Here is a 25,992-nt window from a genome sequence, read left to right as displayed (position 1 = left end):
TGAGCCTGTTCCAGCACTGGAAGTCCCAGTTGATGCTCTGGCTGACGCCTCATTTGTGTCGAGTTCCTGGTTGACATCTGCTCACGAGTGTGTTCCTTACCTGACTGCCCCAGCCAACGCCTTTCCTGTTCAAGCGTTCAGGGTCTTGGCTGATGTTTCATCATCCTGTCTACTACAGTGTCTGGTGTCCCAATCAATGTCTTGCTGTTTCCTGAACCAACCATATTGGCCAACATACTGTCTGTTAATGAGTTGCCTGTCCCAGCCAATGTCCTGTGTGACCCGAGTAAGCCCACGCCAAGCTTGTTCCTGAGTTGGCTGTCCCGGGTGATATTTCAGCAGTTCCTGAGGCTGTTCCTGGGTTGGCAGCCTGGCCAACATCTCTCCCTGGTTCCAGTCAACGGCCCAACTGACATCTCTTCCTGATCTCCAGTGGGCAGCCTGGCTGACACCAAGTACTCTTTGGTTGTCAAGGAATTTGGCATGTCTGATTTTTCTGATTTTCAACTACTTATCATTAACACTGGGTCCAAGCTATGGTGCCATCTTTCCTCTCTTGCCATTTCCTTCTACTATTTGATGCAGTACACTAATCCATGTCTTTCTCATCTCCGAACCTTCATCCATGCTACACTCACAGTACAGTTGCTTGCAATCAGTCTCCAACTCCACCAACACTCAACTGTCCTCTGATGCAGCTTCTCCAATTGCAAGTCGCCCTCCTTCGTCTGTGCTGCTAAAGATCAAAGACACCCAAGTTTAAAGAGAACTCACCACTACATGGTAAAACAAATGACAACTATAGCACTAAGAATAGATGTAGACCAAAGTGTCTTCCAAATTGCAGCATATTCCCTGTGGTAGTCCTGCACTAGGTTTAGCATACAGTTAAGGACTTTGTTGCAGTCGTTCTGAGCAGCTTCAGAATTTGCAGTTGAGACATTATTTACATTTGCAACTTTTACTTAAGTTAAAGATCTAAATCCCCCACCTTTGGTGCATATACACAATAGCTCTAAGTCTAATGGTCCATCAGTTTTCATTCTTCACTGGAATTGAAAAAACAAACAAAACAAGATCTATAAATAACAGACTGAAAACTTCACATGCGACAGGAACTTTATTTAGAAGATAAAACACAAACTGCCATTTTTAGGATTTGTATTGTGGAAGTAACCAAGCTATGTACAAACATTTCTGTGCGAAACGTGTAAACTAATTTGAATCAATTGTTTCTATGGGAACAGGTTTGGTTTTAACTTTGGAAGGTACATTTTTTTGTATAAACAACTGGCAAGTGCATTTGCTCTCTTTTCACATTCACTAAAGGTAAGCAGAGATGGACAGGTAAAAGCTGGCAATCGTTTACCTTGTCAGAAAAACAATATGCAGAAATCTGTACACTGACACAGTGGACATCAATCATCCTTATTACACATCATTTGAAACATAATAGTGTAGTTAACTATGAGGCAGATTATATGGTCACTATAACCATTGAAAAACAAATAAGTGATTTCTTCTGTGATTTGCAAGACATTTAATGGTAAAACAGGAGTGAGAACAGATTGATGATATTGCTGGTAGACTTATTAATCAGGCTCTTAGGCAGCAAGAAGTATGTTTATTAAATTTAACAGATTGAATGGAATAATGGTTGAGATTTTGATATGTCTAACCAGTAATTTTAATATTTCTATCCATTTTAGGTGTGCCTGGAAGTCATCACACATCATAACACCTACACTGGTTCAACTACAGTAAATAGAATGCAGCTATTTGTTAATTATACATTTGACAAGTCAAAATATTCTGTGAGCAAGGCCAGATATACCCAGGAAATCAAATAGGGTGCTAATAAGATGTTTTCTTGTGTTAAAAACCTGGGTAGTTCAGGTGAACTGGTGAGTTTCAGCCTAATTTTATCATTTATATTTTTTTTTAATTATCAGGGCCCAAGTAGATCACCAGCATTTGGATACCATATGCATGAATCGCTACATTGTTGCCAAAGTAGGACATTGGTCATCTGGGGTTTAGAACACAAAATATGATTTTCACATAACAATCTGACCTTGTGCAACTCTAAAATGGCTTACACACCTGAAAGCCATGGATGTAAGATATTCACATTGTGACCTTCCCACAGTCAATTACTTGAGATGAGCGGGTTGACTCTTAGTACAGAAACTGAGTAAATGTCAGGAAAATAGGTTTTGTAAGAGGAAACAGTGATACACCTACTATTCTTCAAATACTAACAACAAAAACCATAAAGACAAAATGATAATATTTAATCAATAATGATTTATTATGAATGACAGTCATTTGTAAACACAAGTTTTATATATATATATATATATATATATATATATATATATATATATATGGTCAAAAAAGAAAGGGTCAGAATCAGAGAGCAAAATAATAAATAAAATAGGGGTTGGTGAGATCAGTAAAGGCACTGATAAAATTATATAAAATTATGTAAAATGACAGTTTGGTAGTTCACCGGTTCATATACGCATATATATATATATATATATATATATATATATATATATATACACACACACATAAAATATCTTTGTTAAGGGATAAACTCACATAAAATAGTGTTACTCCCACCAACACAAGAGAAATTCTTGAGATGTCAGCGTGTACATCAGGACAGTGAAGATGATGCTTCATGATTTAAATCTGAAGGCAAAATAAAATCAACTTTCGTGACTTTTCCACCTTCTGCAAAGTATTTTCTGTTGGCTAATTAGATCTAATAACAACCAGTATGTGTTCTGGATTTTTTCTTTTTTGTCACACTTGGTTCAAGATGCTCATCACCCTAATGAGTTTCAAACAGAACAGACAGTACTTACACAACACCTGCAATTTTCAATTCAAAAACAGAAATACCACAAATGTTATTAACTTCAAACTTTCTGCAGAATCACTCAGAGTTGAACTGCACATGCATGTAATGAGAGCTGTATGATTCATCTCCTTCTACCTCAGGCCACAAACTTATCAAATCACCTCTTTCACCAAAGACGCTTCAACAAGGCTGTTGTTGCAACGTGTCATGTTTATAACCATCAGGGACTTGAGGTTATCCACCGTGCTCACATTTATACCAGGTGAAGAGAACTTAGGAGGATTGACAGGTCAGAGTTCAGGATTTACTGTCAGATCCAAATTGTGAAAATTGCGTACAAAAAAAACTAAAGTCGATAATAAAAAAGAAGGACAATGTACCTGAGCCCTGCTCAGTGAAAAGAATCTGCTAAGTGATTACATGCCTGAAAGTCATGTGGAAATGGTAAACTGATGTGGTTCAAACAGCATATAATATTTTTCTTGTTTATCAGAATAACAGAAACAACAGGGCACAATTCAGTTTAGGTCAAACAAATGGAAATGATTTCATCACTGGTCTGTGGTCTCAGAGTCAGTGGTTGTAGCCTCTGCCTCTGGCATAATGAAAGTACTTTTCTCCTTCACCTCAAGGTGCTCCTCTGGAGGCGGTGGGGTCACTTTGCAAGGGGCTGCCTTCCCCTCCTCTGCTTGCGCTCCCTCACTGGTGGGAGACTGGAAACCGCTGTCATCATGTGGAGGTGGGGGGAAGTCAGGTGTTATCTCTGAAGGGTTCTCTGGAGCCGTTTCTGTAGTTCCAGATGGTGTTTCCTTGGAAAAAGATGCTGGGGGCAACGCCTCCTCTGACACCTCCTGGTTGGAGGGTGGTTGTTCTTCCAGCACCCGCTGGTCGTCTTCTCGATTATCCTTCTCCTCTAAGGCTGAAGCAATTTCTGTAGCAGATTCAACTTTCAGTGGGATTTCTTTAAGCTGCTCCTCTGGTTTGGCTTCCTCTTCTTTTGAGACAGAACCATTTGATAAGCCTGGCTTCTTTGAAGCTTCAGGACTTGCAGATCCATTCTGGTCTGGAGAAGCTTTACCCTCTGAGCTCTCCTCCCCGTCTCCATCCTTCTCGGCCTCGTCCTCATCCTTCTCTAGGATGTTGTTGTTGCTGGGCACCTCCACGCACGACTCGGTGGACAGGACCGGGGAGTCTTCCACCTTAATCATGGACACAATCTGCTTCATCCTTCTCTTCTTCTGGGACTCCCCACCTTCACTCTCACCGTCAGCCTCACTGTTCTCCCCTGCTCCATCCGCCTCCTCCTTGGCTCCTCCGTGCTCTTTCGCCCAGTCGATGGAGGGATTTTCTCCCAGCAGGTGCAGGCTGGGGTCACTGTTGCTGAGGACAATGCTGTCCCTGTACAGGTTGTGTCTCCTCTGAACTGCTGCCTCCTTCACAGCTACAGGCAGAGAGAGGAGGTTAAAATGTACATCAACTTGAGTCATAAGAAAAAAAAAAAAATCAAAAATTAAAATCTTCACGGTCCTTGGATTCTAGATTTGTCTATGTCCTGTTCTCAGTGGTGTTGTAATTTCCTAAAGAATCCTGTATTCTACTGTATCTAATGTTGTAAATCGTCACGTCATCGCAGCAGAGCTCGTTCCACAAAGCAGTTCAAGAGTAAAACATGAACTGCAATAAGAAATTGGAAACGAGGTCATAAAGCACAGCATTAATGAGCCCTGCTGATCAGATGTCTCCTGCATAAACTGGCAGTCAAGTCAGCACAGGCCCGTTCGGTGTGTGCAGAGTTGTGTGTGGTTATTTTGTGGCAGCCTGGTGTCATTGCACATGACTTTTTGAAGGTTATCACAGAGGAAAGCCTCACTTAATGGCACTGTGCTCTGACTCCTCCTATCAGAGGATGCAGATTTATCAACATATCAGTCCTGCTGCCGTCAAGGCCTGCAAGGATTTAATGAGCAGAAGGAGGAGATTTTCATACTGAATATGATGTTCTGATGCTCCGAAGTTACAAGTTTGATGCTGACTTGCATGCATCTACAGGTTGGAGACTGTTTAATGATTAAAATGACTTATTTATATTTTAAACCGTATCTCACTATTTCCTTGCATCTGCAGCAAGTACTTATTTTGCTGCTGTTGATAAAAATCACCAAAACGTGCAGCACATTGATGTAGAGAGTCTGACTGATGTATCTACTTTGGAAATTATTTGAAAAATACATACATTAAAAAAGAAAAGAAAATATAATGAACTATGTGAGTGAAGAAACAGACGCTGTGGAAGACTGACCCATCATAATGTCCTTCATGGCCGAGTGCAGCACCACCTCCTCAAAGATGTTCTCCACCAGGATGAAACGGGAGAAATCCTCAAAGATCAGCTCCTGGAAACGCGGCAGCTCCTGGTGTTCACAAGAAGAGGAACTATCAAAACCTTTCAACATCCAACTCCTTTCTATTTTTTTTTTTTAAATAAACATCTTTCCATCGTCCTCGTTACTTTTCAGGATTTGATTGGTCTTACTCAGGGAGGCAGTCATTTTTTAGTAACAGTTTTCTAAAACATACAAAAGTATTGTTTTAATACAGATCAAGAAAGCACATTTCATCCTCATATACACTTAGTACCATCTGTCAGAAACATAGTATTACTATATGTTGTTACACCTTCTTCATCTATAGCTGGATGAAAAAGGCACTTTTATAACGGAGCCCAACCGATATATCAGTGGCTGATTTTATCCGCCCGTTTAAGCTAACTGCAGATATCTGTATTTAAATCAGCCACTAAAACAGGAAATTAAAGTAATTAACAGCCAGTGAATCTGTGTCTTCAGTGGTAAGGTGCTTATTTTTATGTGTAATAGATTACTTGAAGGATAAAGCCCTTATTTCTCCTTTGTATGATCTAAATAAGCCTCTAAATAAGTCAGGTCAGCCATGCCCAGCTTTCCTCTGGAGCACTGAACAGCACAGTAGTTGAGTGGTCAATGAGACGCTTCCAGTGGGTGAATGATCATTTCCTCCCTCGTCAATATGGCCGCTGCTATGAAACATATGCTTGCAGGTTATCTGTTGCTAATTTAGTTAGCCACAAATATAGCTAATGCCATGGCTTGTCAGCCGAAGACAGCTGATGAGCCATTAACATATAACGTTGCAGTCAGTGCATTCAGTATCACTGTATCAGTAGGGCTCTATTTAACACTGGACAAGTGCACATAATTCATAAACATCATTAACATATTTTTTCCCCCATGACTTTCAAAGGATGAAGCATAGAAATGAATGAATACATTTCCACTAATCTTCTCAGTCTTTGGCAACAAAATGCTCTGGCACTCACTGAAACACAGGAAGGGCTGAGCTGCTTCAGCATGTAGGGGATGAAGATCTGAAGGAGAGCCTCACGGAAGAAACGCTTCCTCACTGTGCTGCTGTCGTAGTCAAATTTCTGAACAAAAAAAACAAAGAAAACAAAACAAAAAAAACATTATTAGCACACAGATAGTTTTATTAGATTGAAAACTAAATTTAAAAGGTGACATTTCGTCTTATGAAATGATCGATGACACCAGAGCAAGATGTATTATCAGTGGTGGAAAGTAACTAAGTACAGTTACTCTGGTACTGTACAGTTTTGAGGGACTTTACATGAGTATTTCTGTTGAATTATTCCTTTTACTTCTCCTCCACTACAGCACATTTATTTGACACATAAAGTTTCCTAGATTTGACATAAAACATATGTAAAAGCTAATAAAATATTATGTAATAAATGTCTTCTTCTTCTTCTTCTTCTTCTTCTTATTATTATTATTATTATTATTATTATTATTAAGATTAAGATTAAGATTATGCTGCTGGTTCCCTGCATGTTAAAAAAACACTGTCTGCCTAGCACACCTCATCATGCATCAAGTTTCATTTGAGTTGTTTGAAAAAAGTCCAAAAGATAGAAACAAATTTGTGTAGGAGAACTTTGTTTTTTCTTCTTTCCTACTGCATCAATCATCTCACAACCCCTGAACCTTCAGAAAGGCCTGAGCCGTCAGTTTGGAACAACTGAACTCAATGACCAAACTGTATCAAATCTGCTCTGCCTTGCCTCCAGCACAACGGCAAAATACTAAATATGTGTTGATGAATCTGTATGAACTAACTAACAGTTAGAGCTAGAATAGTAAGTTGATAAGAAAATTAATTTGCATCCATTTTGACAATCTGTTCTGCTTGTGTATGTATAATAATAATAATTAAAAAAATTAATAAAAATGCAATATTATAATATATAAGACACATGCAGATTTTCTGCTGACCAAGTACTTTCACTTTTGATACTTCAAATACATTTAGCTGATAATACTTAACTTGTCATGAGAGTATTTACACTGTTGTGTTGCTAATTACTACTTTACTACTACTTCTTCACTACACAGTGTATCATAAACTACTGTCCATAAAACACACCCTCAATAATTTTTTCAGTGGCGAGCAGCAAACTGACACTTTGGACACTTATGCATCATCATCAACATTTTGCCTCATCAATAACAGGTTTGAAGGGAATTTACCCAGAGTTCAGACATCTGTAAAGGGTGGAGAGTAAACTCAGTGCATTATATAAACAAATAAGGAGTGATTTCACACAGTCACAGTGTATACAACAGAGATCTTTTTTGACATGTGACAGCAGGAAAGGAACAAGTGCAAATAATAAAATGAACGAAGACTGAATTCCATCTAGTTCAGTTTCAGGTTTCACTGGAACACTTGAACAGAGCCATTGTTAATGTTCCCGCACATCCCAAGAGTTTTTTGGTTCAGGATTAGAATGATACAACCCTATCTACCAGCCTGGTGTGTTTGGTTTTACCTTAATGACTCTGTCCTGACAGCGCTGGATGGTCTTACAGAGCTCCTCTGTGCCCTGAGACTCCAGACTCTGGTGAAGGATCTGCTCAAACGTATACACTGCATCGTCCATTTGCTGCAGACACACACACATAAAGAGAGAGAGGCCAGTGTGTTTACATTTCAGATACAGCAATTAAATACATCATTGAGTTCTATCACCTTTGACATCATAGGGATATGAAATACATTCAAATTTAAAATATAGTGATGCACCGCACCCAGTCCCACTGCTCCCCTGGTTCACTGAACCACCAGTAGAGGGCATTCACCTTCCAGCTGAACCTTGTCCAATCCTTCCACGTACCCAGAGGGAAGCTACAGCTCAGTAAACTCACACTACTCCAGTCCTCTTCTGCTCTAACATACACTCATTTGCATGTTAAACATATTTCTGGTTTCAGAAAACCTGTACTGCCAGGGAGAGCACTTCATACATCATTATACCATACCATTAGCAACGGCTGTGTTAGCATCAGAACACAAGGTGGGAACATGTTCTACTGAGTTCAACCAGGGGCAACACATTTATTAAAATGACTCCACAAGCTTTTGAAGTATCATAAAGTGTTTGGTAATTTGGTAATAATCAAATGATTATGGCGACAAAATTAAAATACTGACCTCATTATCTCCTGGATTTAATCCACTGCACTGAAACCTGAGTATTTAGGAGCTCTTTAGTGACCAACTTAAAGTGGGCATCTTAGGCCATTTACAAACACTGACTCTTATATTGTTCAAGCATATATTTATAAAAGTTGTGCTTACATTACAACTGCATTGACCAGCTTTCTGATAGAACTTGAAGATAGCATCTGTTCAGTGCCATTATATGTCATCTCAAAAGACAGTCCTTTCACTCTGATGAGCTACACTTCAGTTTATTGCACCTTATTTTGACATGTAACCTTGTATGTTGACCGGTGGGAGGGGTGATGATTTGTGTGTTTATTCTCTCACAGCTACATTTTGAAGTTGAGACAGATGGTTAATCCTTGACCTTGGAAACAGGACAAAACCCTTGATGTTGAAATACTAAGGACTTCAACCATACGGTGCTCACTTTTGCACATCAACCCCAGAGCAGCTTCCACATTTGCTGGACTTGAGTATGTGGTTTTGAAACAGTACTTGAACTCTGAACACGAACTCTGAATGACCTTGACTTGAAGTGTACAAACCCCCACCCCACCCCACCCCACCCCACCCCCCTCCCAGCTCCAGGCCCCACCGCGGAGGTCAGGATAAATAATATGTCCATGGGGGAGCTACACAGCTTGCCTCTTGGTTTTCTTTCTTTCCCAAGAATGAGATTCATGTTCACAAGTCTGGGCACATGGAGGATTAATAAAATTTTTTCAAGGCCATGGCCTTTATACCAGAAGAATAATGGGTAAATGAATAATACCATATGCTTGTCTCAGGCTAGTTTTTAATAACAGTTTGGGTGTTTACCTTTACAAAAAGGACTTAAATGGATCCAATGGAAGGATCCTTGCAGGTAGTTTTGGCTTTGTCAAAGACTAGATACCTATCTAACAATCTCTGCATTGACCCTGACGCAGTGGAGACTCAGCACGGAATTCAACACACAAACAGCATCTGTATTTCTCTGGATAAGCCACAGAACACACACAAGTTTTTAAAGTGGTCATTTCTTTGGCCTGGGAGAACTACTGAGTGAAAAATAAACTTGACTGTACATTTGATAAAAGGCAGTGAAAAATGACTGTGTTAAGACTTTCAGCCATAACAGCCCAACTGTGGCCTGGGGGCTGCATCTGACATCAGTTCATTCACATTTCAATTTTTTCTTTTCAGATTGTTGCAGAATCAAACTCAATATCCATATTGGATTACTAATAAGGCATTGAACCCTCCATTATTATCCAGGGATAATATGAACATGAATTCTGCATCACATTGAGCAGTCCACTACGGCAAAATCCCTGCTCAAAGGGCCCACAACATATCAGAGCCTTTGTGAAATTTGACAGGTTAAAGGATAATCCAATTTATCAAAACATTTTTATAGTTGAGGCCACCAGTCCTATTGGTAATAATCACAATAAAATACTCACAAGGTCAACGTTAAGCCTCATCACCTTTAGTTACTGTCAATATGTTCTGTTCTCACAGCCCACAACACTAATACAAAAGCAACAACACAAATGCAAAAGCCACAGTGCGAAAGCGTGTGTTGTGGCTTTCTAGCAAACTTATAAGAGAAAGAAATGTTGAACAAAACTATGAAAATAAGAGAATTCTTATTTAATACTGGAAGCTGTAACTGTGCATCACAGCGGACAATTTAAAACCAATATTTTAAACTAGACTAGGTAGCTGCATTTTCACCTCTCTCATGAGTATCTGGGCCCTCTGGACGAACACTGAGGGGCTGGAGACATCAAACCTCTGCTGCAGACCCTCCAGACTCAGGTGCTCCACCTTCTCATAGCAGCTGTGCATCTTCACTGGATGGAAGGCCAGCATGGAGATCTTCTCCATGTGCTGCGGAGGAGGGGGGACAAACAGGGGGAGAAGTTAACTTGTACAAATACCTTCTCCTTCACACACCACACTGGACAACTGAAACGGTTTTGATTTCATAATTACACTGACTTCAAATTACTGGATGTTTGATGCTGATATCAGTTGATGCATGCAATATCTTAAGGTTTTGAAAGGTCTAATCGCTTGTGTATGAATAATGCTCCCATCACCGCAAACACTGTCAGCCCACAACAGAAACTCATCCTTTAACCCCCTCTTCTAACGCCTCACCTGTGCTATGGTCTCCTTGGTGCCATCGTTGAGGGTGTTCTTGCTCATGTCCACCAGCTCTCTGAAGAATACCTCGCGGACCTCAGAGAAGCCTCGGCTGGTTGGCTCCATCAGTGCTTCCAGGATGGAGCTGATGTAGGGCTGGATGCTCACCTTCAACAACTTCTCAGCTTTGGGGAGAACCACCGCTGTGGTGGGATGAGGAACACAAGAGATGGGAGATGGAGGTTTACTGACTGGGTCATGGTTTCAAACAAGCCTCTCCTTCAGTGTTGAGCCACTTAATAAAAATAAAAGCAACGCCAGATTACTTTTTGAAAGAAGAAGTAGTATAAAAAATACTGTAAAATGAACTCATGAGTAATCAAGTGCATCCTTCCTCAATTGAACACACTCAGGGGATTTGCAGTTACAGTTGTTATTGGGCTGCTAGATGAGTAGCACACAATGGCTAACGTGAGCTAACTGTAAGACATTTTAGCGTTCACCATTATCTTGGAGTTGGTGAGTGGTGACCACAGTGGCTCAGTAACAGTTCCAAACACTCACTTTAAGGCATTGTGGATGTTAACTGGCACTAACATGAGCAAGTATGAAAAATAATAATACAAAACACAATTACTATGGACCAGATTCTATATCAGATATTTGTTTCAGTTGGTGGCTTATCCCTCCCCTGGCTTTAATGTTACTTATATGTTATCCCATTTACTACATGATGCAATTTCCTAGGTTTGCTACAACTGTTTAATAGTCTCTGGGATTCCTTCCATACAGTCATTCCAACATAGCTGCAGCTGACATCCTCCAACATACATGAACAATGTGAGGAATGCTACTGCTCTGGCTGGTTTCCACTGCACTGTGACTAGTGTGAACTAGAATTTGCAGTAGTAACTACAAATCAGCAAATACTATTTTGCAACACAGATATTTTTTTAACATCACTGTAAAGAAAAATAACAGTATGCAGCATAGCTCTTAATGCTTATAAAATCAGGGCTGCAAGCCATGTTGATTGGGCCCTCACATCATCATGCACCATGTTGGGGGTGCTGGCTTGGGATGTTACATGTGCCAAATTAATTTTGTGCATCTATTAAATTTTGTAGGGGCGCTATCAAGCCATTCGTCAAAGTACAACGCCTGTAAACGGCAAAAGAACTGTGCCGATACTGCACAGTAAATTCAAAATGGCTGCATTCATGTTGGGTTAAGGTCATGGCACCAAGAAACCTTCTTTTCAGTCTTGGGATGCCTACCAGATTTCATACATCTAGGTAAAACGCACTGTGTGGCTACTTTGTTGAAATTTTGTAGGTGGCGGCCATCGAGCCAATTTGCCACAACAATCCTGAGATCAATATCAGATATCAATTCTTCTGATGCATGTGCTGGATTTCCTGAGCTTTCAACCATTCCTAGCCCCTGAACACAATTTACTGTTTCATGGCGAAACATTGAAACCCCAGTCTTTCCCTTATATTGAAACTCACAATTTTCACAATAAAGTAACAAGGTCTGAGGGATTTTGTGACCATGTTTGAGGTGGATCTGGTCAACCCCTTGAGTAGGAGTAGATCAAAGCATAAAATATAATTTCCTGTTGCCAGTGGGTGGCGCTATGACTGTAACTGAATAGTTGCATTTAGATGTCTTCAGGCTGAGGATCTTACCCGACATGTTAAGTCTGTCGCAAATTCAACAACGTATATTTGATTAACAACAACTTCCTATTTCATTTTGAAACATCGAACTTCGTTTGGCCACCACAGATCCATTGTTCAGTGAAAACTCAAAAGCTTCGCAGTTTCGCAAATGCTACAAAAGCTAAAAATGGCAAAAAATACATTCAAATTTCCCATTGAAATCAAAATGGCCGACTTCTTGTGCGCATTACAGATTGGCCCTGCTCGGCAGTTAAAAAATAATAAACAGAGCGGTTTCAGTGCAGTCATCACACAAGTCAGTGCAAGTCTGAAGTGTGCCACTGGAATTGTTTTTTTTTTTTTTTAGTTATAATCAATAATGACTGATTTAAAGAGGCAATTGTAAATTGTCTACTTAATTTTTCATTTAATCAATACATTACTAAATGTAAATACTTAAATTTTAAAATGGAACTAAAATAAATTCTAAAAAGGCATTATAATTTTTTTTCAAGTAGATACAGTAGGTATCCACCTATCAATGTATTTGTCTCCTGCTTTAAAAAATTACAGTTTCAGCAGCAGCAGCTGTCTGTCAAGCTATTAGGCTCCAACCCCATACACAACTCCTGCCAGCACACAACAACAGGCCGGTCAGTCTGTCATCACTCTGGCGGCTCACTTCAGACGCCGTACATTTCATTTAGCAGTAAAGAATGATGTAATAATTCAGACCATCACAGAAAGTCCAAAAAGACATAAGAACAGAAATTCAAACCAGTCTGGAAATGTCTCCCCATAGTATTTGAGCAGGTAAAAATGTCTGCCCTCTGACTGACCCCTGATCTTGTTGGTGACGTGCTCCTTAGATGTGATGATCTGGTCCATGTCTGTTCGTATGGAGGCATCTAGGGAGGAGCGGGCCGCCTCACACTTCTGCAACAATGCCTCATACTGGGTCTGGCACTGGCCCTGCACCAGGCTGTAAACCGCATCACTGATCTACACACACACACACACACACACACACACACAAACACACACACACACACACACACACAGCAAACACACATTTGAAGGCACAGCCTCCTGTTTTCTCTTCACTTGCTCAATTTAGGTGAGCCAAACTTACATCTCTACAATACTTAATATACTTAGTTAAAAACACATATTTACTATTCATTTATTTATTAAAAGCAAAGTGTGGTGTGTGTGTGAAGTAGTTTTTTACCAGCATCCAGTTCCTCTGCCTCTCGTGCAGTTTGCCTTTCAGGCGGGGTGAGATGAGCTCCCTCAGCTCAGGAAGGAGGCCCTCCATCACCAGGTTAGACAGGATCTACAAGGAAAAACAGACACACACATCACAATCATCTCGCCCGCACGTGTCCTACTAAATAAATTGGTAAAGCCAGAGTATTTTTCAATTTTTCTAATAAGTAGTTTGAGCAGCATCGTTCATTTTTTCTCTCCGGCTTGTTCCTGGGCTTCAGTCTAATGTTAGTTATCCCAGAAAGCAATACATCTGTGCACTCTGCACATTGAGTTTCATCTTTGACTGCTGACGTTTGTCCTGCCTCCAGGATGCAAACTTCTGCTGCCTGAATTTCTGCTGGTGAGACATATTTTTATCACCAAATGAAACTAATTTATCAAGAAGAACATCATGCATTAAATAAGATAGATTAGATTTAAAAAATAAATAAATAAATAAAAATAATCAAAATCGATGCAATCAACACATTCTTTCTTCTTGGCAAAACCTAGCACCTACATTACCCACAATGCAACTTGGCTACCTCTCGATTGGTCTGAGATTTAGGTGTGTTATTCTAGTGGCTGATGATGCTAAATTCATTTCTTTCTAATCCCACACTCCAGATTTTTTTTCCATTTTCAAACTTGTAGTCCTCAGCTCCAGCCAACACTGACACAAGCTACATCATATCTATCAGACTTCACACACTATCCACTTCATAGAACATTTCATATATGCAGTGATACTCCCAAACACCTGCAAACAGACTTTGATTTAAGTTTCGTGTAGACCTTTGCAGAGCAGACAGAGCTGTGTAAAAAGATTGTTGTTGACATTTTGTTAATGTATGGTTGTATTTGGTGATTTCAGACCAATTTACTGGAATTATAGGACTTCTGCAATGAGTGTGTTTTGTTTGCCACATATTTAGGATACTTAGTTTACTAAGTAGTAGTACTAGTTTAGTTTATTAGCTATTCTCACTGTATTTCCATATAATTTAATTACATGCGCTGCGATAGAGGACTGTATGTGTGTTGCTAATAACATATTTATTTTATTTATCATATATCAACTATATTACAATACTGATTAACTGCCTGACTACTGTGTTCCCACACATTCACTGCATTCACAGCTTTGCAGGAATGACTGCCAATATAAAAAGAAGCTATGAATGGAGAATACAGGTTCTGTTCAAAAGTCAATTCACTTAGCTGACCATGTGATCATGTGACCATGTGAGAGGAATTTTAGGGTGGGAAATTCACAGCAGCCAACAGCCACTAAATATTTAAATATCACTAATTGTCAGTTCTAAAGGTAGTCCTGTTTCCTTAATTTTTTTAATTTAAGGAAACAGGATATAAACAATAATATAAATCCTGTCTGTGTGATGTCTTTGTGTGTTTGCAGTGTTCAGATTCTGTTCAGTGCCAGAGGTGTAGAAACCTGGACCAGCTTCTCAACTGCCCTTCAAAGCATACGACGAATGAATAAGTCTGGAGTGGAACCACGTCAGAGAAAGTAAACGGTCTCACAACTTTTACATTCACACAAGAAATCCAGTTACTAGGAGGAATCAGGTTAAGGCAGGAATGTGGAGAATGTGTTTATATGCACTGATGCAACCTGATTAATGTCTACATGAAGCATGTTGGAGCACAGAGCCAAGCCTGCTATATTGTGATGTATTGTACGTCTTCATTCCAACTCGGAAGAAAAGGCAGATCCCAGCAGAGAGACATCATGTTGCTGCTGCCACGCTTACCTGTGACGGTGCGCCACACATCATCTCCCAGCTGCCATAGTGCCCTTGAGCTTGGCGGTAGAGTCGTACTGCATCAGTGAAGGCCGGTGTTTGGACTTTATCCTCCTCTGACAAACCTGGGATTTTTCACATGTGATAAAAGAAAAAGTAGAGGCGTAAAAAAAAAAAAAAAAGAAAAAAAAAGAATGATGGCTGAATTAAATTTGGCTGCTTCAGTTTCATGCTGGCTCACCGTCACATTGCCATGGCTGACTGGGACAGTTGGACCAAACAGAGGCACTGTTAATGTCATTAGCTACACCTCTTTCTGTGTCTCCTTCTCTAGCAAGTCAAAATGCAGTCCTGATATATGTGGTGTTCAGCAGGGTAGCTGTTTAGCTTGCTTAGGGTTCACCAGGCAAACTATAGTCAGAACGGAATACTGCAAAGGCAAAAGTGCACTCTGTGTCCAAGTCAACCTTGGCCTTAATTCTTCTTTAACTGGAAAGAATATGTGCAATACATTTTTCAAAATAAGTGAGTTATGAAACAATAAACTCTGACCTAAAGTGGAGATACAAGCTAGAGACAGAAAAAAACAGAAGAAAATTGGCAACAAAAAATGTAAATTAATGCACATTTCCATCAACTACCATTATGTAAATACTAGGAGCTAGTTAACTGGGATAAACAGCTGGTGGTGCTTATTTACCAGTCGGGTGCAATTAAGCCACTGCAGATGACAGAGCACCAGTCAAACCTCAAACAGTGGAAAATATGATATTTCTGTTTTTTTTCATGTATTCACTCATCGCTCCAGTGTGCACCTTCAGTTTGGTTCATTTAAACAAGGACTACACATGAAAACACCCTGACAGAACCCTCTGTGTGAAAAAGAATGACCTCTTGACCTGGAGAGAGACTGGTGCACTCACAGCTTGTTTAACAGAGCTGTTAAAAACTCAGCGCAGGTCTCAGTACTTTCTGTGGTACACAGAGACCATATGGAATCGTTCAGCTGCTCATACGTCACAGCTGGCCTGCGTCACAGCTCAGGCATGTTAGCTATTGGTGGTGTTTCCTCTTTCAGGTTCTTCACAGCTCCTGGCCCTCGCAACTCGCACAGGCTTCCAATCAATGCCCTGCACTGCTGGGACATGAATCTGCTTGTGAGGTGAGAAAATCTTAAAATCCACTTGTTTCAATTTGCTCAACTGCTCAAATTTGTGTGCTTTCCTGGTTTTATGACTGAAAATTTGTGGATGTTTTTATTGGACTTTACTGTAACTGCACCCTCCAGGGCTGGAAAATGAGGCTGCGCCAGAAACCGCAGTTCCTCTAATGGCCACTTGAGGCCACGTTAAACTTTACAGCAGAAACATCATGTTTACCTCCTAGTACAAAAATGTTTTAGTCTCAATAGCTAATTTCTCCATTCAACGACTGTCGGTGGATTGTTATATAACTCACATGTTCAGACTCAAAAGACTCAAAGTTATACATTATCGATTGAGGGCCACTTTTGGCGTGTTTCCACCGAGTGTACCAGCATATGGCTGATCGTTTCAACAAGGCATCAAGCTTTGTTTGAGAAAAGACTGCAGTATTTAAAAATGGTGCATTGTCACATGGAAGTGACGATTCTTTGTCGCCCAATCAACGGACTGCAGTGGGTCTACCCTGGTCTAGCTCCACCCTTTAGGTACCATACCATTGTGCTTGGTACCCCAACAGAAGGGTGCCAAAAAACGGCACAGGACGGGTTCGTCGTTTTGGTACCATTCACAAATGGAATGGAAACGAGAATTTGCCAAAACCCAGAGTTTGGACATAAAACACAGATTTTTTGCAGTTTCAGTTTAGTTCAATCTGGTTAACACAGGGGGGCAGCACGGTGGTGCCTCCGGCTTCCTCCCACAGTCCAAAGACATGCATGTTAACTGGAGACTCTAAATGTGAGCATGAAAGGTTGTTTGTCTCTGTATGTCAGCCCTGTGATAGACTGGTGTCCTGTCCAGGGTGTACCCCACCCTTGCTCAATGTCAGCTGGGGTTGGCTCCAGCCCCCCTGCGACCCTGTACGGATAAGCGGGACTCTAATGTCCAGGTTCTGTGCAGTGTGACAATTGTAGGTCGAGGGTTATATTTTATACAAGCACCCTGACTGTTGTCTGTCCAAAACGTCCTGAAGCAGTCTGAACTTTAGGAAACAGCAGTTCCACTAGTTTTGTCTGCGTATAATAGAAACATTGTTTGCAAAGGCATTTGGAGATATACACTGTAATTACTGATTTATTGATGCACACCACACAATCTCAAAAATGTATTTGTCTATTTCCAAACTAACTACAAACTGTGTGCCTGCTGGTGCATGGGCAGGTCTGGTGAACAAACTGCAGCACCTGCCAGTTAATGAACACTTTGTTAAAGTAAACAGCAGAGGTGAAGTTAGAACAAAGCTCCTGTTGTAAGTGACAGGTTCCTCCTGGCTCCTACCTCCTGCACAATGTTGAGCTGAGAGCCATGGCAACCAGGTACATAAGTCATGGCATGATGCCATGATGGATTTATTCTTTCTACTTTAGTCCTTCGCCAGTTTCACATTCACCTATGACTGTGGCAGCTACATATACAACTGAGTTCTCATACTTGCCAAGTATGGAAATCTATCTTTACTCTGCGACAATATGGTCACTTGTGGACTCACTGACTATTGTGTCAGAGATTACATCAAAAATCCAACTTTATTTCTTAGACTTTGGGCAGGTCACTAGCCAGTGTTATGCTGGAGACACACTGGATACGTGGCGTGTGTGCTTAGGCTGCCGTTGCTGATCTGCTGCGGAAAAACATTCACACCGGCTGCGTGTCTGCTCTGTCGCTGCTACTGCCAGCTCTGCCTGATCCGTTTATGTAGAGTTTGCAGTGCACTTGAATGTTGGATTTCTCTTCCTTTTTAATTAATTTCTGATTTATTTTTTTCTCCCTTAAACACCACTGTCTCCACATGCAGCTGCTAAAATGGTTTAAAAATATATTTATATTTTTTCATGTCTATGACATGCTCGGATTGAGCCTGGACGTGGAGGCTACAGTGGAAGGAGTCAGTATTGCTGGTATGATGTCAAAAAGACAGTCAACAGGTCTTTTCTCTGTTTTTGCTGCAAGACAAGTGAAAAATAGACAAGACGCCAAACTTCTAGATTCTGCGACACCACGGCGATGCCTCACGCAGTCACTGTGTCTGCTCTAACCTGTTAACATGAAAACCAGGAAGTTCTGCAGCTGATACGCACACACGACACATCCAGTGTGTCTGCAGCCTCGGCCTGCTGAAACTTACAGTAGCTTAGCTGACAGTAAACCACGGTGGAGGAGGTCAAATGACTCTTATAGACAACTCACAGCACTTTACACACTACAAGTCACATTCACCCATTCACACAAACATTCACACAGCACTTTTCTACGACATGCTCATATCCAGACATTGTCGTTGTGGACTGAAAGAGCTGGGAATCAAACCCCAAACCTTCCAATCAGTGGTGGACCCTTTCTCCCTTTAGAGCAAGCATCTGGATACTATGTGCATGAACTGCTACATTCTTGCTCTACACACAGTTCGGTCAGTTCTGTCAACTGCTACATTGTTGACCAAAGGACTTTGGTCACCTGAGACAAGATGAGACCTGCTAATTCAAGTGAACTGTTGCTGAGATGAACTTAAAGGTTTCTCAAACAGTGTAGGAAGGTACTGCTTTCATTTTCATGTGAGATGCTGTCAAAAGAACCCAGAGCTGTTCTTAACACCAATCAACTGTTTTTGTGCCAACTACAGAACTGTGAGGATGCTGATCTGGGACAAGTGAATTCTTGCTCTCAACACAGTTAAAAGTTTGCCACAGAATCTCTCTGTGGCAATAGAGCAAGTGAACAGAGAGCAAATAACCCAATATGTCTGAGCCACAGTTATTCAGTCTCAAAGACTGCTCCAGTCGGGAGGCTTTGAGTCACTCCCTACAGCCCATAGCCCTGGGCAGCTGTGCACCAAATCAAAGTCCGCATTTATCCCATGAACCTGCCCTGGAGCATCAGAGCAGGGCTCCTTATTGCTATGCATTCCAATGCCTTGTATCTTAATTTGTTTTAAAAAATTTTAGTGTTGTGTGATTAACGTCAATAAATGTTCAACTCATTTAGAGCATTAGTATAGTTACCAAAAAAAAAGAACAGTCTAAATGCCACTAGTCATACAAGTTGTTGAGATCTTTACATTATTTGTCCATCAGTGCATCTGTAACCATGTGTGGGTTCAAGACTTTGTGTTGATCAGTGCTTGGCAGGACTCACCGTCGTTGGCGTGTCTAACACAGTCCTGAAGGACAGCGTGCCACTTCTGTTGCTCCGTCTCTGTCGTTGCACAGAAGTAGTAGTGCCGGGCGTAAGGGTGCCAGAGGATCAGAGGGAACTGGCTGACGCACTTCAGGAAGGGTGAACTTCCCACCTTGGCTTTCACATCTGAAAACACAGGCAGGATATTATAATTCCTATAATAAATTACTTATAAAAATGTCTTGTAAATGTCTATTTGAGGATGTTTATTTAGTCCCCAGCAGGTCCAGCATCACAAAAACATAGAAGTTGATGTAGAAAACAAGATAAATAAGATGGACTTTACATTCAGATAGTAAGAGCAGGTATGATGATGTATGTGATGATGCAACAATATGATCTACAGCATGTGTCAGGAAACAAAGGAACAAGACAGTGGTAGTGTTATTGTGATACTAACTATATGGTGTAACAATGGAAAAGCCTGTACTACAAAGCAGATTTGAAGTTAGCAAACTAACTTCATGTTGAAAACTGGGTTTTCAGTCCTACGACAGTGGTTCACTTCTTACTGGAGTAAATCACCATGGTAACTGATGCTGAACCTCAAGAATATCTCTAAGAGTATGAATGCAGTTTGACCCAGGGTGTTGTCAGCAGCCTCCGGCTGCTTCAAACACAACATTTTTGCCCTTATGTTGAAAGCATTAAATAAGACATTTAGGTGAGCAGCAGCCTTGCTGTGGGCACCTCTGCATTACAAACACTGTAGCTCTCTCTGTCCCTCCATCATTCCTTTCAGTGTTGAGTCAGATGGGTGTCATTTTCGTTCTACAGAATCTGAGTCAGCAGTACAGCTTTTCTGGTATTGCCATGTTGTGTCAGCCTTTTGGAGGGAAGTTCAAAGTATATGTAATGTAATGAACTTGTGCTTTCAACTGGATTTTTTCTCAGTGATGTTAGGTGATGATACAGGAAAAAAAATAGTTATATTATTAATTTAATTATTTTGTGAGGAAAAAGATTTATTTTCAAAGCTGCCGATGTAAACTCCTTGAAAATGAATGTCGATTAAACATCACTTTATTTTGGAAGGACATATTGCAAAGACAAATGATGATGTTAAAAAACATTTAGAAAAAATGGGAAAGGTTTATTGAATAATAATAGTAATAATAATAATAATGAAAGAACTTACTTACTTTATATGAAACCCTCCCCATCCCCCTCCACCTTACCAGGCAGGCTGTTGGCAGTCAGATCCAGGTACTGCTCCATAGATGTCAGCACTCTGTAGCCAGCACAGTTGATGGTTCCTTTGGGATGGAGGCATCTGTCATGGGACTGGAAGACGGGGAACAGAGTTAACAAGTCAGACAGTGAGTCAACCCAGCGTCATCTAACAACAGACTGTACAGACCACTTCTCCCCTCACCGCTTTGTTGTCATAGTAGTTGATGTTATAGGAGTCTGGGACAAAGAGGAAGTGGTTCCTCCATTTCTTGTTCTCCTCCAGGTACTGGAAGAGCGAGCCAGAAAAGATGGACTTGTTTTCCAGAGGAATCTGTGGAACACAACACATTTCAGCTCACACCATATAAACAACAAAGGCAAAAAGACATACGTGCATGACAGTCCACAGCACAGGCAGATCGGGTGATTAAAGAATTCCTTTTTTGCTAGAGAAGCAGAGGAAAAGCCAACCTGTGTTTATGTTTTATAAATATGCACATCTCAAATGAATCCATTAGCCAATTAGCATTGTTTTCCTCTAGGATGAAGAAATCCTGATTTCTTCATAAAAGGTTTTCCAGCAGCTCCATTGTACCAGATTCACTGTACTTGCAAGGAAAAGATGAACCTTCTTTGTTAAGAATACAAAATAACACCACCCTAGCTATCACTGGAATTCTTCATTTTTTTGAAATTAGTACCTGAGTCATTTTTTTCTTTGAGCGAGACCTCAAACCTGAGACAATTAATAATTATAAAAGTTATTATTGAATGAACAGCGACTGTCCGGTCCATACTAAATGTCATTTACATCCAATCATTAGAGATTGGATATCTTTACTATGCTCACAGCCAGTTCCATTTTTTTCCTTGACAATCTGTCTGTGGAGATTTCAGATAATTTTTTTGTGCAGTTGTGTGAAATCACCAGCTGAGCTGCCTGCAGAAACTCAGTCAGTGGTAACAAAAATAGCTTCCTGTAAATGACAAGCACCAACAGTATTTCAAATAAAAATCATCGTCATGTGTGTTTATCAAATCAATTTACAGTTTATCACATCTTACTTCCACCCTTGTGGCCACATTCCAGAAATGATGATTGGAAATCTTTGTGTTGTGAATAATGAATGATGAAGAATGTCTGCTTTCATCAAATCACATGACACATAACTGTTTTAATCCAATTGGATTTAAATTCAACAATTCACTTTTTAATTTATCAATTCATTTTTTAATTCAAATGCACTTTCATCATCTCCATTTTTATCAGTTATTTTCTGTTCCCTCCCCTACACCCCTCACCACTTAATACTTAATACTTTTGACTTAAGTCCTATTATGTCATCATTTTGACTAAAACGTATTTCATAATTTCTTTCATCATTCCTAACATTTCATCTACTTTTCCTGGCAAAACTGGGCTTCAAAAAAAGTTTGGAACAGGAGACCATCTGGCGATGGGATCACACCAACCACAAGTCTAGGGCTTGGAATTGATAAGATTTTATTGATAAGGAGTCCATTATCGATCCTGCTTATCAGTCCAATTCTTTTTCGATTCCCTTTACCTTGACTGAGAGACTAAATAATTACTGTCTTGTTTTAAAATGATATGTGTAACATGCATATATTGTCCGGGCTGGTCCCCACAGTGGCTGCTGCTGCTGCTGCTGGAGAGCAAGGGTTTCATTTGGTGCACACTCACATGTGCAAACACGATGCGGTTATCTTTTCCAAGATGCAGTTTATACACACTGAAACTAAACAGTTGTATTCCACTTTAACTCTTTTTTTTTTTTCAGGCACGAAGTCATAGAACAGCTCTGTAGGTGGCAAGTAAGCAAAACACTGACAGACCAAGAGACACCGTGCCCAGCTCGGTTAGACAGACAGACAGACAGACAGACAGACAGACAGACAGAGATGCACTACGAACTAGAACCATAATGTTATATATCATAATGTACTATTATTTGCTGGTATCAAACTTGGAGAGAATCATTTTATCTGATTGCTGTTCCCACAATTCACTCTCATGGTGTTTTTTTTTTCTCTGTCCATGACCAGAGGGACACTTCTGCTTCATCCTCTCATCAAAGTTGTAAACACTGACACCTGCTTGAACATGAGGGGGAGGCAGGGTCCTTGTGTCATTTGCAGTGTAGTGAGCGTATAGGCCCACCGACTCTGAAAAACATGCAGGCATCAATAAAAGGAATTAAGAAGCTCGGGGGCACATGATTCTGATGGTTTAGACAATTTGGAGCTGGTTCTCAACTAGTCTTAGGTCTTCACCCCTGTCCCCAACTGTGACGCTCATCAACATGTTAACACATGTCGCCTATCTCTTGTGGTGTTTACTGCAATAGTGCCCAGTGCTACATTTTGCCATGATGACACACAACAGACACTTACATTGTGAAAACAATAGCAGCCACACACTGTCGCAGCTGGTGAACATTTTGGCAGACTGCTCAGAAGCTGCACTACTGAGTTAATGCAGAGTGAAATGGAATCGGTGCTCAGAGTGTCACAGAGAGGAGGAAGCCGATGCTTTACCTTGCGGTGCAGTAGCTGGGGTTGCGGGCCACCTCCTCCCTCTATGTCAAGGCGAACACTGTTGAAGAGAGCCACTGCGTACTGCTGCTCATACAGACGCCCAAACTCCCGAATAACTTCCCCGGTCCGAGCTGCAACACACACACACACACACACACACACACACACACACACACACACACACACACACACACACACACCATTAGGAAAGTCGTGGCACCAGGTTCAACACATGTTTTACTTTGTGGCATTTTTCATATTCACACATCGAATATGGATGTGTGTGCAATGACTGCAATACTCATTGTGTTTCAAACAATGAGCGGCACAGCTTCAGGGTGTGGTAGCGCGGTTATACAGCAATGTTGTTGTCAACATTCATTTTAATCTGAGTCTTATCAACATGATTCAGAAAAATTCTCAAAAAATGAGAACATTTTCACAGGCCAAGAAAAGATCAGGGGCCAGTACACACAGAAAACCATGCGTACACCATTCCCCGCACATGAATTGGTATTTAAGAACACACAATGTGCGGTGAGACTGTGTGCACCTCATTGTTCTTTTGATTATGCGTAGACATGTTTTTTTTAGAGCGAGCCAAGTGAGACACAGTGAAGTGAAAATGCAAAATACAGAGTAGACACGGAGATTAACATACAGTCAGGTCCAAAAATATTGGGACATCAACACAATTCTCATCTTTTTGGCTCTAAACACCACCACAATGGATTTGAAATGAAACGAACAAGATGTACTTTAACTGCAGACTTTCAGCTTTAATTTGAAGGTATTTACATCCAAATCAGGTGAATGGTGTAGCAATTACAACAGTTTGTATATGTGCCTCCCACTTTTTAAGGGACCAAAAGTAATGGGACAATTGGCTGCTCAGCTGTTCCATGGCCAGATGTGTGTTATTCCCTCATTATCCCATTTACAAGGAGCAGATAAAAGGTCTAGAGTTCATTGCAAGTGTGCTATTTGCATTTGAAATCTGTTGCTGTCAACTCTCAATATGAGATCCAAAGAGCTGTCACTATCAGTGAAGCAAGCCATTATTAGGCTGAAAGATCAAAACAAATCCATCAGAGAGAAAGCAAAAACATTAGGTGTGGCCAAATCAACTGTTTGGAACATTCTTAAAAAGAAAGAACACACTGGTGAGCTCAGCAACACCAAAAGACCCGGAAGACCACGGAAAACAACTGTGGTGGATGACCGAAGAATTCTTTCCCTGGTGAAGAGAAACCCCTTCACAACAGTTGCCCAGATCAATAACACTCTCCAGGAGGTAGGTGTATGTGTGTCAAAGTTAACAATCAAGAGAAGACTTCACCAGAGTGAATACAGAGGGTTCACCACAAGATGTAAACCACTAGTGAGCCTCAAAAACAGGAAGGCCAGATTAGAGTTTGCCAAACAACATCTAAAAAAGCCTTTACGGTTCTGGAACAACGTCCTATGGACAGATGAGACAAAGATCAACTTGTACCAGAGTGATGGGAAGAGAAGAGTATGGAGAAGGAAAGGAACTGCTCATGATCCAAAGCATACCACCTCATCAGTGAAGCATGGTGGTGGTAGTGTCATGGTATGGGCATGTGTGGCTGCCAATGGAACTGGTTCCCCTGTATTTATTGATGATGTGACTGCTGACAAAAGCAGCAGGATGAATTCTGAAGTGTTTTGGGCAAAATTATCTGCTCATATTCAGCCAAATGCTTCAGAACTCATTGGACGGTGATTCACAGTGCAGATGGACAATGAAGCATACTGCAAAAGCAACCAAAGAGTTTTTTAGGGCAAAGAAGTGGAATGTTATGCAATGGCCAAGTCAATCACCTGACCTGAATCTGATTGAGCATGCATTTCACTTGCTGAAGACAAAACTGAAGGGAAAATACCCCAAGAACAAGTAGGAGCTGAAGACAGTTGCAGTAGAGGCCTGGCAGAGCATCACCAGGGATGAAACCCAGCGTCTGGTGATGTCTATGCGTTCCAGACTTCAGGCTGTAATTGACTGCAAAGGATTTGCAACCAAATATTAAAAAGTGAAAGTTTGATTTAAGATTGTTAATTTGTCCCATTACTTTTGGTCCCTTAAAAAGTGGGAGGCACATATACAAACTGTTGTAATTGCTACATCATTCACCTGATTTGGATGTAAATACCTTCAAATTAAAGCTGAAAGTCTGCAGTTAAAGTACATCTTGTTCGTTTCATTTCAAATCCATCGTGGTGGTGTTTAGAGCCAAAAAGATGAGAATTGTATCAAATGTCCCAATATTTTTGGACCTGACTGTAAAACAAAATATAAAACTTCACCAAGCTTCATTCATTGTTATCATTATACAAACACACACACACACACCAGAAAACAGTGGGACAGTATTTCTTACATTTACTTTGACTTTTATTTGATTGTAGACAGTATGAACCCAACCCGACTTCATTTCATTTGTTAATATATATCCTGTATAGATGTAATAAGAAAGTAATAATCAAGCTCCCTTTGAATATAGATTTCCATTCCTGACATTCAGCCTACATAGTCTCTCTTGATCTGAAGAGTGTGTCAAAAAACTACCAAAAAAGTGCTTACAGTACAGTAGAAAACATCTTGTCCATAG

The 25,992-nt window shown here is 40.5% G+C and overlaps 1 protein-coding gene across 1 annotated transcript in view; it reads right to left on the bottom strand.

Moving 5' to 3' along the window:
• Positions 1–1,101: 1,101 nt before the first annotated feature.
• The window catches only part of niban2b (niban apoptosis regulator 2b), a 39,150-nt gene continuing 14,259 nt past the window's right edge, over positions 1,102–25,992 (bottom strand). Inside the window, exons 2-14 of the mRNA XM_071481848.1 lie at positions 23,360–23,490; positions 21,003–21,131; positions 20,806–20,911; positions 19,586–19,753; positions 15,258–15,373; positions 13,463–13,567; positions 13,071–13,233; positions 10,583–10,770; positions 10,154–10,309; positions 7,758–7,871; positions 6,228–6,335; positions 5,172–5,283; positions 1,102–4,313 (exon numbers count right to left, since the gene is read on the bottom strand). Of these exons, the coding sequence (XP_071337949.1) occupies positions 3,424–4,313; positions 5,172–5,283; positions 6,228–6,335; positions 7,758–7,871; positions 10,154–10,309; positions 10,583–10,770; positions 13,071–13,233; positions 13,463–13,567; positions 15,258–15,373; positions 19,586–19,753; positions 20,806–20,911; positions 21,003–21,131; positions 23,360–23,490 (2,486 nt within the window). The 3' untranslated portion in view covers positions 1,102–3,423. The remainder of the gene's footprint in view (positions 4,314–5,171; positions 5,284–6,227; positions 6,336–7,757; positions 7,872–10,153; positions 10,310–10,582; positions 10,771–13,070; positions 13,234–13,462; positions 13,568–15,257; positions 15,374–19,585; positions 19,754–20,805; positions 20,912–21,002; positions 21,132–23,359; positions 23,491–25,992) is intronic.

This window comes from Trachinotus anak, unplaced genomic scaffold (assembly GCF_046630095.1).
Source record: "Trachinotus anak isolate AG129_WGS33_773 ecotype Australia unplaced genomic scaffold, CSIRO_AGI_Tana_v1 ptg000008l, whole genome shotgun sequence".
In the NCBI taxonomy this organism is placed as follows: Eukaryota; Metazoa; Chordata; class Actinopteri; order Carangiformes; family Carangidae; genus Trachinotus; species Trachinotus anak.
Note: the sequence above shows the minus strand (reverse complement) of the source record. Positions and strands in the feature narration are given on the sequence as shown.